Source organism: Lucilia cuprina, chromosome 2 (assembly GCF_022045245.1).
Source record: "Lucilia cuprina isolate Lc7/37 chromosome 2, ASM2204524v1, whole genome shotgun sequence".
NCBI lineage: Eukaryota > Metazoa > Arthropoda > Insecta > Diptera > Calliphoridae > Lucilia > Lucilia cuprina.
Genome location: NC_060950.1, coordinates 3,339,414 through 3,356,478, shown reverse-complemented (window position 1 = coordinate 3,356,478; position 17,065 = coordinate 3,339,414). Strand labels below are relative to the sequence as shown.

The following is a 17,065-nucleotide window of genomic DNA, read 5'->3' as shown; positions in this document are numbered from 1 at the left end:
TTTTAAAAACTTACCTTGCCAATGCCATAATTTTCCTTGTTGGCTAAACGTCGCGCTAGACCGGGCGGCATGGGCGGTGGCGCCCTCTGTAAGGCACCACAAAAACCACCATTGCGTGCGGAAGTATTTGTCATATCGCTGGTGCGTGCTGACGATTTTGTTGATGTACTTTGTGCAAGTTTTTGTGCCGCTCTGTAAAATGAAAAAAAGGACAAGGAGAAGAAAACGGGTTAACAACAACTATTAAACATAATTTTCATTTAAAGAGTTACAAATCTAATTGATTTGAAAACTGTTAGGCAAAACACTACATTTTCATGTTTGTTTTGAGTTTAAAAAAAATCACACGGAAATGAAGAAAGTTTGTTCGTTGATAGGAGAGGTTTTGTAAAATGTTAATTATGCTCTAAAAATGTCAGATATCGAGAGATTTATTATGGTTTTATGGAGTGAATATTAACACTAATGTACTTTATTGGTATTAAATGTTTAGATTTTATTGCAATGTTGATTAAATGGAAGTTATTGAAGGGTTCTCTAGAACTCACAGAACTGTAATTTAAAAATTTTTAACATCTGAAGTCTCTTAATATCAAAATTTTCGTTTTCATTTCATACTAGTTCAAAAAGTACCTTTAAAAAATAGTACCTAATATCGTCATTGTGAAAATTATAACTTTAACATTTAATACTACTAACAGGGCATATTTTTGATACAACCGAAAAAATTGAAAATGCTTCTATTTAGTAGAATTTCACTTTAACATTCTTCGTTAAAACTAAACCGCAGAAGCTTTTATTAATATTAAAAACCATGACAGACAAAAAGCACAAACAAAAAAATAAACGAATACAAACTGACAGCTGTCTTATATTTCACACGACAAAACAGCAAAATTTTCTATATCAACTTGACATCAACATGAGCCAAACTCACACACACATACACTATAAAAAAATCCTGGCAAAATAACTAAAACACAATAAAAGCAGATATAACACAGAATGAGAAAGGAAAACTACAATGTAAAAGTATTTGTTTTTAGCCAAAAATTACCTTTAAACTTTACAAAATGATTTTGCACTTTTAAACTTTATAAATATTTAATGAAAAGTGAAATTGTTTTAGCAGCAGCATTAGCTCAAAAAAAGGAAAAAAAAACTAAAAATAAACAAACGTGGAAAAACATGAAAAATCTTATTTTTGAACAGCAGCCCTTGTCACTGTCATTTATATAAAAGAAATGACAAGTATCTAATATTAAAAGGAAAGAAATGTTATTGTTTCTACTATATCTACTTAATATTACCAAGTTTTATTTATAAATGATATTTGCAATCTTAATATTTATTTCGTATTCAATCGAATTGAATATTTAATGTTTCAGTAAATTTGTAATAAATATTTTTATTACAAAAATTCTACGATTTTTAGCGAGTCATCAGAAAAAAGTCATAAATTTATTTATGTATGTTTGGTAGCAAATAAAGAATTCAAATACTAAATAGAATAGAATAATTTTTTAGTATTAACAATGACAGAGATTATATTTGGAAGTCAAGTTTAGTTGAGATGTAAAGAAATTGTTTTAGAATTTTTACCATATTGAGGCTATAATTTTATTATTACTTTGATATTGACTGCTGCTTACCGCTTACATGACTTAGAAGCAGTTTTGTATTGCCTTCTCTTTAGCTAAGTATTATATAAGTACTTCTTTTTATCTTAAAATCCTGTTTTTTTATATAACCAGCAAAATATTACCCGGGAGTAGTTGTATATTCGTTTAAAATTGTCGTTTTCGGAAGTTTCGACAAAACTATAAAGTCATTAAGCGTTCTTTGGAACTGTTCTGCGAACCATTTCTATATCAAAGTGTTCTTTAGAATTTACAAATAGTTTTATAGAATCTTAGATAATCTATTTTAATATAGTTCATAGTTTTCAGAATTTCTCTTGATATGGGAAATCGTTCATTTGCCCTAGTCGTATACCCTTATCTTCGTGAGAAGTGTATATACAAGTATTTCATTTTGTTCGTAATTTCTTTAATACAATTTTCCGATCCTTTAAAGCATATTAAATCCTGATACTTTCTGTATGTTTGTTGAATTAAATTTTCTGAAGACCCCCGATATCATTGCGATACAAATTTTCAATAATTCTGTGAGATATGCTTTCGAGCAATTTTCTTTTTAAAATCGGCAAAATTGGTTATAAATAAAGTTGGTATAACTTAAAATCTTAGATATGTTAAGAAAAAAGACGATAAAACAGTATTTAATTTTTTATTTCATAGTCGACAGATTGGACTTTCATATGAAATAACAACTTCGCCATGTTATTACGTTTCTAGGCGCCCAGAAAAGTTCTTTATTTGATGGATAAATTCTTGTTTAAGGTCAGATTCGGTTTTAACGTTACTCAATCTTATAGAAAATGTAACCTGAGTCATCTAAGTTTATTTTTTTTAATTTTGTTGGCCTGTGTTGGATAGAAAATAATGATATATTAAAATTTTACTGAATTTATAAAACTTTCCCTCATATTTCAATTTGAAAACATTTTTGTCACTTGAAGCCCATCCACCCATATTTTTCTACCCCGATAAAAGCTATTTAATAAAATTACTGGACACACACAACAACATTTTAACACCTCATAAAAATAAAAAAATAAATACAATAATTTTGTTTTTAATGTTGATTTAAACATGCACTTTTTCCTCTCTCTCTCTCTCTATTATTGTCCACCATTATAAAAGATATATTCTAACAGTAAATGTCCTCGCCTTAGAGCAATAAAAATCCAACATAAAGATTAAAAACAAAAGTGGGGTTGTTTTGTATGCTGAACTAAATGAAAAGATATCTAAAGCACATTTGTATATTGTGGACATAAACTTTTTGCTTGTGAGTGTGTCGTAAAATAAAAACAAAAAAATATATATACATTTTCTTAATGAAATTTTACTTTTTAATAAATGTCATTAAACGTCAAGTTTGCTGCTCAAGTGCAAGTGAATTTTAATTTCAGTTAGAATTGAAGTTGAGAAGTAAAATACAAGTCAAGTAATAAGTAGTATTTACTGAATGAACTTTAGCAAAGAAAAAGATTGGAGTAAAAGATAAAACCATTAAAATTTTAGGTTAAATGGTTTCTTTCTAGCATGAATGGTTTTTTCGTAATTTTTATTTCATTTTAAGTTATTTCTTTTCTTTTTTTGTAATTATTAAAGTGATGGTGTGTGGTGATGGCGGTGGTTGTAAAATTTGGCAATAAAAATAAGCTAAAATGTAGAAAAATAATCTCTTAAAAAAATTATTGATTAGTACAGTTTAAGGAGCAATATTGACGAGCAAGTTTATTCCAAAATTGATATTGACCTCTATTCATAAAGATAGAAGTAGTTTATTTTCAAACAAACTATAAACTACTATTAATTACTTAATTAAGCGTTTATGAATACGGTTGTTAAGACTTTATTGTTTATAAAACAATTTTGAATGAAATATATATTTTATTAATTATTATGAATACAACTTAAGAAAATACTAAAAAATACTAGGATGTACTACAAATTTATTAGTTTTTATTTTTTTAGATGTCTAAAAGCCCTGTAGTCTTTAATGGGTTAATTAAATTTTGTAATATTTGCTAAAAGCCTAATGAAATATTCTCTTTTACTTCATACAAGACAAATTTAGTGTTTAAAATTAGCAACTTTTCAAATACCAAAAATGTTAATTAAATCCATACTGATTCTTACGTGGAACAATTTTAAAGTAATTCGAAGATTTTATTTAAAGTTTTTAAATCAAAAGATTAATAACGTCAGTCCGTCCATCTGATCATTAGGGTGTCGATGAAAATGTTATTATCTAAATACAGAACGCTACAGAAGCTTATTAAAAAGGGTTAAATCTGTCCATTTAGCTCCCATGTAAATCAATCCTCCCCTTCCTCCCCCGAATAGATGCTCAAAATTAAGTAAAATATTGCTGTATATTGATGCCTTGAAAACCTTTGTTAATTTCGTAATAATCGGGTCTAATTTAAACCTATTTAAAAAATTAGTTTTTCGTCAAAAAAAAATACTTTTTCTGAAAAAGCAACTCTTAATTAAATAAACTTTAAGTAGTATTTTTACTAAAATTTTAATAAAGAAATGCGACTTGAAAATATTGACTTTTTACCCAGACCACGTATTATTCTACAAACATATAACACCCTCTTCATTATCCTTTTAGACTTGTTATATCCATATGTATGTGAGAAATACTCGTACGTTCTATTCATTTAGACACAAATTACCAATATACAAACAAATGTAGATTGGGTTTTGTTTAAATGAATAAATACAAAACATATGAGTTACTGCATAATAAACATTCAAACATACACAAATGTATATGAATGTACTAGTAAGTATATGTATACATGCATACACATATCTAAATATGTATTTATGTAATCTTTTTAAATGAATTAAAAAATTTTCTACACTGCGGTCATGTTTTAACTCATGCAGACAGTCTCATACCACTTTTTGCAAATACACGAGTTAAAATAAATTCTAATACAAACTCAATTTACTAAAGGAAAAGAAGGAAGGTAGAGAAATATAACACGAAGAACAACAAAAACAATGTGACTTGTTGGGTTTTGAAAAGGACATGTACTTGTTCAAATGTCTGTTTGTATGAGTAGTAATGTCGGTTTGAATATAAAATGATGGAATGGGAGTTTATTATACCAATCTAATGCTATTTTGTTGTATGTTTTTTAGTTCTAACAAGGATATAATATCCTTAGCATAATTGTGTGTAGAAGTTGAAATATTTTTTATAAATATTTATACATATGTATGAATGTTTGTTACATTTCACATGTATTTATGTGTCGTTGTTAATTAACGTATTAACAACATGTCTGATACTGTTATTATAAATGTTCATTTGTTTTATATCTCTCTTTTTACCTTTCCCTCTCTCTTTCATGATTTTTTGCGCTATTTTTCAGCCACGTTTTTTAGGTATTATTTTCAAGGATTTGGTTTTTTTGTAGTTTTTTTTATTTCCTTTTTTATATGTATTATTACTATTTTCAGCTGGATTTGTTACATATGTTTCATTTCGCTTACATTTTTTTGTTGCAGAGAAATAAAACACCTCTTTAGGGGATTCCAGGTGTAGACTGAATGTGTGTATTTACGTGCAACATTAGTTGTGGTGTATGTGTTTTTAAATAATAGTGTTTTGAAAGAATATAACAGAGATGGAAAACTAAGTTAAAATTTAACAATAAAAACTTTTCAAAAAGTGTATAAGAAAAAGTTTGTTTATATAAAACTGTTATAAAATACGTTTCAGTGGAAAGGGCTGTCATATGCACATATTCTTAAAGAATAAAACTGTTATACAAACATTGTTTATGGAAGGAAAACTATTCCAAAGAAAACTCGGTCAAATATTACATTTTTGTAAAACTGTTATACGTAATTCTTAGGCATTCTTAGCATTTTAAATATCCGATACATCTGATATGATACACAAAAAGTATTATTCACAATTTTTTATATATAAAAAAGTGTTATACAAAAGCTTTTATATAAAAAGAAATATAATACACTATTTTTTATAAAAAACTGTTATACACAAACTATTCTTTAGAGAATACTGTTATGCATAAATTTTTTATTATTCAAAACTGTTATGCACAAATTTTTCATTACAGAAACTTTTATACGTACATTTTTCTATAGAAAAAACTGTTATATACAAATCTGTCTGTAGGTGTGTTGAACACATATTATACTGTTTTATACAAATTGTTCTATAGAAGATGTTAAAAATACATTGTATTTATATTTTTCTATAAAAAAATAATCAAATATTTTCTCTCTCTCTCAATTTTCCCTCTCTGGAAAACTTTAAATAAAGTCATATAAATTAGAATTATTTTGGTTGCTTGTATTTAGTGAGAACTTATTTAGGTTGAAAAGGGATTAAAAAAAAATTTAAAGGAAATTTTTAAAAAGTTTATATAGTCAGGAAAAATTATTTAAATAAATATTTATTGATATTCTTAAAGTAGCTTAAATAAATTGGAACATAAAAAGTCTTATGCAAAAACGATTATTAAATTTAGCAAAAGTTTATCTCTTAACTTCAAATATATTGATTTTAACTTAGTCATAGACTAATTGTGGTAATTTCTACAGTTTAATGATTCGGTACTTAGTTTAAAAGGAGGATGTAAGTATAAAAATATGTTTATGAAATTTATCTGTCTTTTGAAAAGAGCACAACGGTCTCTAAATTTGGCAAAACCTTGACTCAACTTAATAAAGAGTGTAAGGAACTTTCCTTTTAATTTAATTTTCTACAGAGCATTGACCGCTCACACATTTACTATTCTTTACAAACATTCCAGCTGCTGATTTATTATTCAAAACTCATTTCTTTAGGACATTTGTGGTATTTGTATTTGCATGTGTGTATAAAAATATATAGTCCTCTTAATTTTACTAATATTTCAGGACCTTTTATTATCCCTTTACACATATAAATTTGTACAACTGCCTCTTCTACAACCCCCCCTCCCCACCTTTAAAATTTCATATTCAAATAGTGTCACCTAAAGTTTTGTAAAGAATTTCATGTTTTTCGAGTTCTTTATCCCTAAAATATGAGTATATATACATATTTTTCTGTGCCAAAATTAAAAAAATATACATCCCTGTTTACTTTTTTTACTAGAATTTCCTTTACAAAATGTTAAATTTTCAACCTTTAGGCACAGTTTTTTTTAATTTCTTATTTTGTGGATTTATTACTTATTTTTACCAGCAGCAAAATAAAAGTAAAAAACCAAAAAAGGACCTTCATTTGACATTTTTTGCTATGTTGAGATGGTATTTTGTTGCTCCCTTTTTCTTACTGGTTTAGGAAAATAAATTGAATTTTTTTTTTTTTTTTTTTTTTTTTGAAATTGACATTCAAAACACAAACATGTCAAAAGAAAATATGTGAGTTTCATTTACTTGTTTTGTGAAGTAAATATAGGGGGTAAAGGAAAAGAAAATTTTAAAAATAAATTAAATTAAAATCTTTAAGAAAAAAACTAAATTTTTTAAAATTATATTTTTCCCCTTTTTTAATTTCTTAAATTTTTTCACAGTTAAGTCTCGATATTTAAAACCAATTTTTACAAATTTACTTATATAAACTTTGTGTTTATTTACACTTTATTTTAGAGGATTATAATAGCGATTAATCTAGTAAATTAAGAGACAGATATTCCTATTTGTTTTATTGCCATTGAAAATGTTTTAAATAAACACATTTTAAATGGTTTAATTACCACTATCACATGTTAACAAAAATAAAGGCGATTAAAATCAAATAAAAATTGGCTGGCACATTTTTCCACACACACACACACACTCAGTATTGAGTTTGACAGATAGAAAAAATATTATAAACACAAATAAAATAAATAATGGTATAAAAATCTCACTTTGTTTTATTTTTTAATTTTAAAGCCTTTGTTTTTCTTTTCAAATAAATTAATTTGCCTGAAAAAAAGTTGTAAACAATATGGACAGATAAGAGTTAATAAATTTTTTGAACAGGGTTAATATTTTTTATAGTTTGTTTAAAAGTTGATTTTATTTAAAATAAATAATATTTAATATTTAAATCGTAATTAGCGATTCTTTGTACAGTTACAATGACAACTGGTCCTTCGGACTACTATTTTCTATGAAAAGATATTTGTACCCTACACCATCTGAAAATATGGGTTCTACATTCATCTTAAAGTATACCAATCGGCCATGCATCACTTTCTTGAGATTTTCTATGTCTGTCTATGTAAAGCTTGTACGCAGGCTGCAGGTCGTAATTTACAAGATAATTTAATGAAATGTGGAACATAGTTTTTATTTGACCCATAGACTATGGGATATGGGTAAAATCGGTTTTTAATTTCGCCTAGCCCTCTCGAATAGGGCTTTTAAGCTCATAATTATAATAAATGTACAAATAATAGATCATGTGGAATTTCGATTATACATTCATACAAACTTATTTTTATTTAAAATCCACATTTTATTAACAACATTTATTAATTAATATTTTGTTTATTTTCATTTCAGGTAAGTCCTTCATGATCCGAATATTTATTCTTCTGAAGATAGGTAAATGTATTGAACTTGCTTAAAATATTCTTCTTTTATTATTAAAAAAAAAATGTTTTATAAAAACTACGAGTTTAAAAAAAAAATAACATTCTCTAAACAACTCAAGTGTTTTTATAAAAAACAAAATTTTTCCTATACAACATTTGTATTACAGTTTTTTCTAAACATTTGTGTATACAAAAGTGTGTATAACAGTTTTTACTATAGAAAATATTGTGTTTAACATTTTTCATATGTTTTTCTATTCAGCAATTTTTATAAATTAAGTTTTGTTGAAAAATTTGTATAACAGTTTCATCTAAACATTTTTGTATTAAAGTTTCTAACTAAAAGTTTTTTATTCAAATTTTGTATAATAAAATTGGTTAAAGCATTTTTTATAGAAAAATTGTGCAAAGGAGTGTTTTTTATAAAAAAATGGATAATGTAGGCTTTTATGAATAACACATCGTCCGACATTCAAAATTAGACACGAACCGGATGATGTACGTCTGAAACTATAAACTTAATGGAGAAAACTGCTTTGTTAGTTTTTCATTTCGTGAACCTGTGTCCTTTTTTAAGGACTTCGAAGTTTTAAGAAGTGCATTTTTCAAAAAAATGTTTTAAAATACTTTTACTGATCAAACAATGTAAAATTTGATGTTAAGCTAACAACAAGAGTTGTAAAATATTTTGCATTATTTTTAGATTATTCTGTCAGGATCAAAAGATGCATAAAAAAATCTTTCAATATTTTTTTCAAAAAACAATATTGAAAATTTGAAGAGATTTTTAAGAATTTTGAAACACATTTTTGACAGATTTTAACATTAACGGTATTAAATAAAAATAATACAAAATATTTCCCAACTGTTCTTGTTGGCTTGACACCAAATTTGACATTGTTTGATTAGTAAAAGTATTTTAAAATATTTTTTGCAAAATGTAATTTTTAAAATTTTGAAGTCATTTTGAAAGAACACAAGATCATGAAATGAAAAATTAAAAAATAACAAATTTCTTCCATTTAATGTATAGCATTAGACGTATATCATCCCGTTCTTGTCTAGCGGATTTTTTTTCTCTTTTTGGCGGACGGTGTTCTTAATATAAAGCATCATTTCCATTTTTACAGATTTTTCACTTATTTCAATATTTGTTGTTTTATTTTTTTTCGATATTTTTAAATGTACACACTCACACTCTCAAATAGTCATTCAGTAATAAAAATATAAAGGATTTTAATTTTAATATTATTGTTGGATTTTCCCCGTTTGTGTGTTGGCATGTTTTACTACTTTAATATATTTTTCTGTATATGCAAACGTACAATGTAATTACTTTTTATTATTATTTTGTTTTATTTTTTTGATTTTTTTATAATAATATTAAACCATTAAAACAGCTACATAAAAACCAGAAACAAATGTTTTATTATTTTTTCTTTTGTAGATTCCTGCACCAACATACTGCCATAAAAAATAATAATTTTTAATTTTTCAACAGGAAATCCATAAATGTTTAAATCATTTAGAGTTTTTTTTTTGTACAAAAATACCACATATATAAGTATACGTATGTACATTGTACAATTTATAAAAGGGAATACTGCTGTTGATTTTTTTTTTCATTTTGTGAATTTTCACAAATGCATCAGTTAATGCGTTTTTGTATGAATACAAGTTTATGCATTTATTTGGTATTTTTTTATTTTATATATTGAATTGTTTTAATGAATTTTATTTTAATTTTTCCTGTAGTTATTTTCAACATTCTGTATTGTGTTCACTTTTATTTCATTTTTATATTAAATTTATACATTATTATCACATAACAAATCAATATTGTATATATCGTATTGCATTGTTTTAACACTTATGGACACGTACGAAAAGTTATTTCACATAAAAAATTTATTTTTATATATAATGCAGGCAATAGCTTAAGGCCAAAAAAATACTACCGCAACTATTCTCTTTACGGTCGACATATTTAATATCATGGTTTTATATTCATCTGAAATAGACTGTCATTAATCATAAGAAAAAAAAACTTTAAAAATGTAAAACCGTTAATAGAGTTATTAGTGTTTAAACATTTATTTGCCTGCATAGTCGCCATTTACTAGTCTATGATAGTTTATTTATTCATATCCCATCACATTAATGCATTTTAAAAAGTGCTTAATTAAAGTTTATTAATTACTTCATTATTGTCATGTCAATTCTTTTTCGTATTTTTTTTAGTCGGTGTATTTTTATTTTATTTTTTGTTAAATTATCTTCATTAAATAATTTTTATGGGCATTTTATTGTTTGAGCATTTTTTTTGGTTTCTTTAAATTAGTTTTTTTACTAATAAGTTTTATCTAGTGTGTTTAATTGATGTTTAAAAAGAGATAAAAATAATTTCTAAACAAAACGTTCAATTAATATGAATTACATGATTTTTTTAATAATTGAATTGTTTAGTGAAAAGGAAACGTTTTTATAACTTTAATAGAAGTAATAAAATTTGTGAATTAGCTTGAAGTTAGGCGCCATACAATGGGTCGGAATTCGAATAAAATGGTATGAAATGTTAGAGCAACTTTTAACTGTTGTACAGTGGGGTACTTCTGAGACATTTGTATATAACAGTTTTTTATACCCTACATCACCATAGCAGTGTTGTTAGTACGACCGCGGATCCAGCTCGAACTTTTGGATAGGGAAATTTTTTTTACTTATATTATTTTTCCTCTTTTCTTCATTTTTATTTTTTGTATAAAAATTTTTCAGATTTGGGGGTAAAATTTCCCTTTTTCGCCTCGCGGATCCGCGCCTGTGTTAATAACACCCAAACATATTTTTGGGTCCTATACCTTCCTTAAACTATACTTATCGGCTTTGTCCATCCGTTTGACTGTGTGTCTATGTAAAGCTTTTGGGCACGCTACAGGTCCCAATTTTTAAGAAAATTTGATAGACACATACTGGCACATACTCTCATTTTTTACACAAGAACAAAGTCTATTGAAAATAGTTAAAATCGGTTCCAGTAAAACAAAAATAAATCTGCAAAACTAAGTTTTTATTGAAGTCTTAATGATCGGGTTTTTGACCCTAGAACCCATACAAACATCGTTCAGAAAATGACTTCATAGTCAAAATTCCCTTTATTTGCATACAAAAGTAATCATATTTTAGATTTTAAACTAACTCTCTGGTGTAGGGTATTATATGAACGGATACTCCAAATATGAGTTCATGCTTTTTTCTATAATTACATTTTCAATATAATAGTTTTCTTTATAAACATTTCTGTTCTTGTATAACTGAATATCTATAAGAAGATTGGTTTATAACAAATTTTCTATTAAAAATTAATGTATAACAGTTTTCCTATATAACTACTTTTGTAAAACCATTCACTTTTCTATAGACATTTTTATACAAATTATGTATAATAGTTTCTTATATATAATGAATGGTTTCATTCCTATATAACAGTTTTTCTGTAGAAAAAAATTATGTTACTCTGTAGGAAAATTTATAAAAGACAGTTTTTTCTATAAAAACATTGTATATAATAGTTTGTGTGTAGAACAGTCTGTAGAAACGCTTGTGAATAAAATATAAATTTGTGTATAACAGTTTTTTCTATAGAAAATTTTGCGTCTAAAACATATTATATAACAAGTTTTTCTATAAAGTATTTGTATATAACAGGTTTGTTCTATAAAAGAATTTCGGTATAACAGTTTAATTTAAAGAAATTTTGTGTATAACTTTTTTCTAATTAATCATTGCTTCATATAATTTGTTCCTCTAAGATATATTTGTATAATAGTTTATCTATTATATTTATTTAAAAAAATTTAAAATTATATTAAATTTTCTTTTAAATGAACTGTTAACAATTTTGTTTAAACAAATTTCAATTCCAAAAGAAAAACTTAAGTCAAATTAAATATTTTGCCAAACAGACTGGGCCTTTGAAATCTTTGTTTCCCTATTGTTAAAATACAAAACTGTAAACTTTAATCATGTTCAAAAGTATTTTACTACTTAAATACTTTTCTACCTCGCCCTTTATAAAATACATTTATTTCTTTTTTTCTCTCTATTATTTAACTTTAAATTACATTTACCTTTGAATCTAACAAAAAAAAAAAAACGCTGTAAAAAAGTAGATCAAATACTTTTGGCAGCAAAATCGATTTATTTATTGACACAATTGCCAATTCCCAGCAACCAGAACCACTCCTTGTCATAACAAGAAAAGCCTTTAAGGAACAGAAAAGACAGAATTTTTCAAGAACATAACACAAGACGTAAAGCAATTTTACGCATGGCCAAAAAATTGCTAAAAATACAATTTGAATGACCATAAAAAATGTAAAGAAAAGCACAGATTTGACCTTTTTCCCTATTTTTATTTAAAAGAACATAACGTAAATAAGGTAAAGGGAAGAGAAAAACATAAAAAGCTTTTGATTTTTAAGTATATAGTATTATTAAACTTTAGCAGTGATTTAAAACTAGATTGTATTTATAAATAAATTGTAACGAAAACAAACAAAACAAGTAAAGAAAAAGGTTTGTGTTGAAAAAAAGAAAACATTAAGGTTTTCATAAAATCCATAAATTTTATTTAAAGATATTTGGTTTAAACTTTTATTTTTGTTTCAACATATTTTATTTATTTTGCTTGGCAACATACGTTTTATTATTTTTTTTTTCGTCCAACTAAATATTTTATAGAAGATTTAAATTATTGATTTTTATGCCATTTAATTCTTTTTTTTTTTCTTTGTCAGACTATATAATTAAAATATGTATGTATTTTTGTTTTTTTGTTGGTCCTTTTTATATTATCATAAAAAGGAAGCAAAACACTTAACACAATCTGTCTAGTTAAATATTGTCTCGTTAAACATTCATTCGTAAAAATCAATAACAGACTTATTTGTTTTGATTTTTTTTGTAAAACAAAAAAAAAAACATGAAATAAGCCTTAAAAATTTTTGTTAAAATATTTATACTCATAACGAAAGAACAGTGAAGCTAAATTTATAATAAAAATTGTTGAAATATGATAGCAATCCTGAAAATTTCAGTAAGAAACTAATAGAACATTTAGAGGAAAAATAAAATTTTTAAATACCACTGTACTGTCACTTTGCTAAAGGTACAGGATGCTTGTTAGTATTTGTATATTTAGACCCCACTTCAGTTTGATTGAAGCAGAAAAATGAACAGTGACATGTTTTCTGGATGATTGATATAAAGGTCGTTCTAGAAATCTAGTTCTTAGGTATAAAGTTTACATATTACATGTAAAAAGAAAGGCCATTGGAAAAATTTTTCCTTAGAGTGTACTTTAGAAAAAAATCTAAGTTAGTCACAGATCTATTATCTACTAGTAACTAGCAAAAATAAAATGAAGAATTTCTAAAAGAATAATATTTTTCACCACTTAAAAAGTAGCACTGAGTGTATTTGTTTACCTTGTATTGAAGTGATATTTATTGACTTCCAAAAAAGCGAAAAGAATCAAATTTTGTTTAATATTCAAGGTATTTTTTTAACTGAAATTTTTTGAATTAAAACCATTTAATTTTGGATTTGATTTATAAATGAGTGTTATTTATGTATGTTAATATTATTTAAGTCAAATTAGTTGTATTCTATAATACAACAACTTTACTTCCTAATAACTTCAAAGAAAAAAAGAACATAAAAATAACATCCAGAAATTTAATTCCGAAGTTTGGAATCAAATAAATAGAACATCCCTTTTTCTGGTACTTTTCAGTACTTCCAGGAGTAAATTCTACCACTTCTTTATTGCTTCTTTGGAGGTTGGGCAATAATGACTTTTTTTAATTTTTTATATTTTTTTCATTACAATAACATTTAAATTTAATAAAAAAAGTGGGGGAACATATTGATTTTGTGATTTTGTTTGTAATACATCGACATATTGGCCCACAAATATATATTAGTTCTGTATCCTTATTAAATCCTAAGACAATCATGTCCTGTCTGTCTGTCCGTCCATACGTCTGTCTGTTGAAACACGATAGAGTCCCAACGAAAATAGGCAATTCAAGCCGGTGTTTTCATTCAGCCCCCATATAAGAGGCCACCGGAATATAGTTTAAGCATACATGGCTGTTTTAAAATTACGAATGTAGCGCCAAAATTCAAAATTCTTACTGCCTTAAAAAAAGGACATAGAAATGAAATTCAAAATGAATTCTCCTTTATACCAAATTTTATGAGGATCGGTCCATAAGTACGAAATCGGTCTACAAATAATTATAAGGATGGGTCAATAATTGACTTACCCTTCATAAAAAAGACCTTTTCAAAAAGATTTTAAACGCATGTTACTGGCTTAAAAATGCAGTTTAGTGATGAATTTTGGCATAAACCTTTTATATAAAAAAAATCGCTCTCCAAAGTTTTATGAGGATCAATCCATTATTGTCTTTATACATATAAAGCCACCTTTAGAATGTTACAAGTACAGGAATGAAAAACGACAAAAAGTCTAATAGGATCATAATTCTTTATTCGAATTTGATGAAGATAGCTGGCCATACCCCTTCAGAAAAATATTCCTAATTTTAAAATATAAGAATAACCATGAAATTCTATATAAAAAAGTTATGTACAATACGAAGCGAATGCAAAGAAGTTTATAAGTATCGATTCATAATTTACCGATATGTTGATGATATAAAAATTGAACAAAAATATTTTGTTAATTCGAAAGACCTCGGTTTATTGACTTAAGCCCTAATCCAAATATCACCCAGATGTTTATAGGCAAGTATTCCTATTTCGGCATACAGTCTGATGATGAGTACCAACTTAAGATTCGGCATAACCGAAATATTTCATAATTTTAGAAAAAAATCAATAAAAAAATATATCCTAGAAGAATAAAATTTTCCACAGACCCTTAATATTCTATTTATATTTTAAATATTATGCCAAATGACAAATTTGAAGAAACATTTTTTTCTTTTATTTACAAAAATTTTAACAAATATTTAATTTTCTGTAACATGATATGAAAATCAAAATAAAAAGCCTACAAATAAACAAGGAATAAAAAAGAAATCAACATTCCCCCACATATACTAACCACGGACTCCCCACAGCACACCATAGAACCCAGCAACATTTATACTGCCAACACTTGTTTAACCAACAGACAAATTGACAGAAGACAAACACACATTCATACACACACACTCGAGGCTGTCTACTTTACAAGTAGAAAATTTTTTTAAATTTCATTCATTTGGAAAAAATTAAAAGTGAATTTGTGTAAAAGAGCGACAACGACGAGGACAACTGTGTTTTTTTTAATCCTGTGGCAGTTATTGATAAAAAATAAAAGAGCAACGACAAGGACTTAAATATGGTGGCATGGAAAATTATTTTGAGGTCTGCTAAATTTATTGAAAAACCAACAGCAGCAACCGAGGTAGCAGTTAAACGTGACAGCAGCAGTAGTATTAGTAAAGTAATAATGGTATAAAATAATACTGCTGGTGTATTAAAGCAAAATGTCATAATACTTGTCAATTTAATCATTAAATAAAATAATAAAGGCAGAGGCAAGATTTGTTGTCACAAATATTTCAATTGAAAAATTACAATTTACAATAAAATACCATTATGCCAAGATTTTTATTGATTGATTTGCTAAAGAAATCTGTGTTTTGTTAAAGTTTAATGTTTTGGCATTTTTGTAATTTGTTTTATTTGTACAAATATTTTTTTAAGTTCTGAGTTCTTTTTACAGGAATTGCTTGATGCTTGATTTTTGTGTCCAATCATGCAAATTTCAAATTCTATTATAATTAAGTGTAAATGACTGGCAGAAATGATTGTTAGATTTTTTGGCTTTTTTTCTGAAGCGTTAAGGGATGTTGTTGTTTTGAGGGAGAAAGTTGTTAAAAGTAAAAGTTATTTTTTTTTTGCAAATTTTGTGCAATTTATCATGTAGTTGCTTGTTTAGGTAGTTGAAATGGCGTCATGATTGTGTATGAGTGTCTGGTTTTTTTTGTACAAAAAAAAACATTTAAAAATATAGTTTTTTTCCAAATCATCAGACATTAAAAGTGAAATTTATTTAGATTTGTAACTTAAAAACTTTGAATTAAAAAAACTAAAATATAAAGGGGGCTATTTTGTAAATCCCTTTCACTCACTTCACTTAAGTTTTCATATAAATTGTTTTTGTATTTTCAAAAATTTTTATGAAAATATTTTCAACGAAATTCTGTCATTTAAAACTTGTGTTCTCTATCACCGTCCGACACTTAATGGACAAAAACTGCTTTGTTAGTTTTTCATTTCGTGATCCTTTGTCATTTTTAAAGGATTTTAAAGTTTTAAGAAGTATATTTTTTAAAAAAAAATTTTAAAATACTTATACTGATCAAACAATGCCAAATTTGATATCAAGCTAACAAAAAGAGTTGTTAAATATTTTGTTTTATTTTTAGTTTATTTTGTCAGGATCAAAAGATGTATAAAAAATCTTTCAATATTTTTGAAAAAATAACATTGAAAATTTTAATAGATTTTTAAGGATAAGAGTTTTAAAAGACATTTTTGAAAGATTTTCATCCTAACAGTATAAAATAGAAATAATACAAAATATTTCTCAACTCTTCTTGTTAGCTTGACACGAAATTTGACATTGTTTGAATAGTAAAAGTATTTTAAAATATTTTTAAAACTTTGAAGTTCTTTTGAAAGGACACAGGATCAATGAAAAAATAAAAACGCAATTTTTTTCCCTTAAATTTTTAGCATCAGTCGTATATCATCCGGTATCTTGTCTAACGATTTTTTTATCTTTTTGTC

At 25.8% G+C, this 17,065-nt stretch overlaps 1 protein-coding gene across 3 annotated transcripts in view; it reads right to left on the bottom strand.

Annotated features, from left to right (window-relative positions):
• LOC111680501 (kinesin-like protein CG14535) overlaps positions 1-17,065 on the bottom strand; it is a 124,123-nt gene that overhangs the window by 6,921 nt on the left and 100,137 nt on the right. For all 3 annotated transcript variants that reach the window (XM_046947931.1, XM_046947935.1, XM_046947940.1), the window contains one exon: positions 15-192. In XM_046947931.1, coding sequence (XP_046803887.1) covers positions 15-192 — 178 coding nt within the window. The remainder of the gene's footprint in view (positions 1-14; positions 193-17,065) is intronic.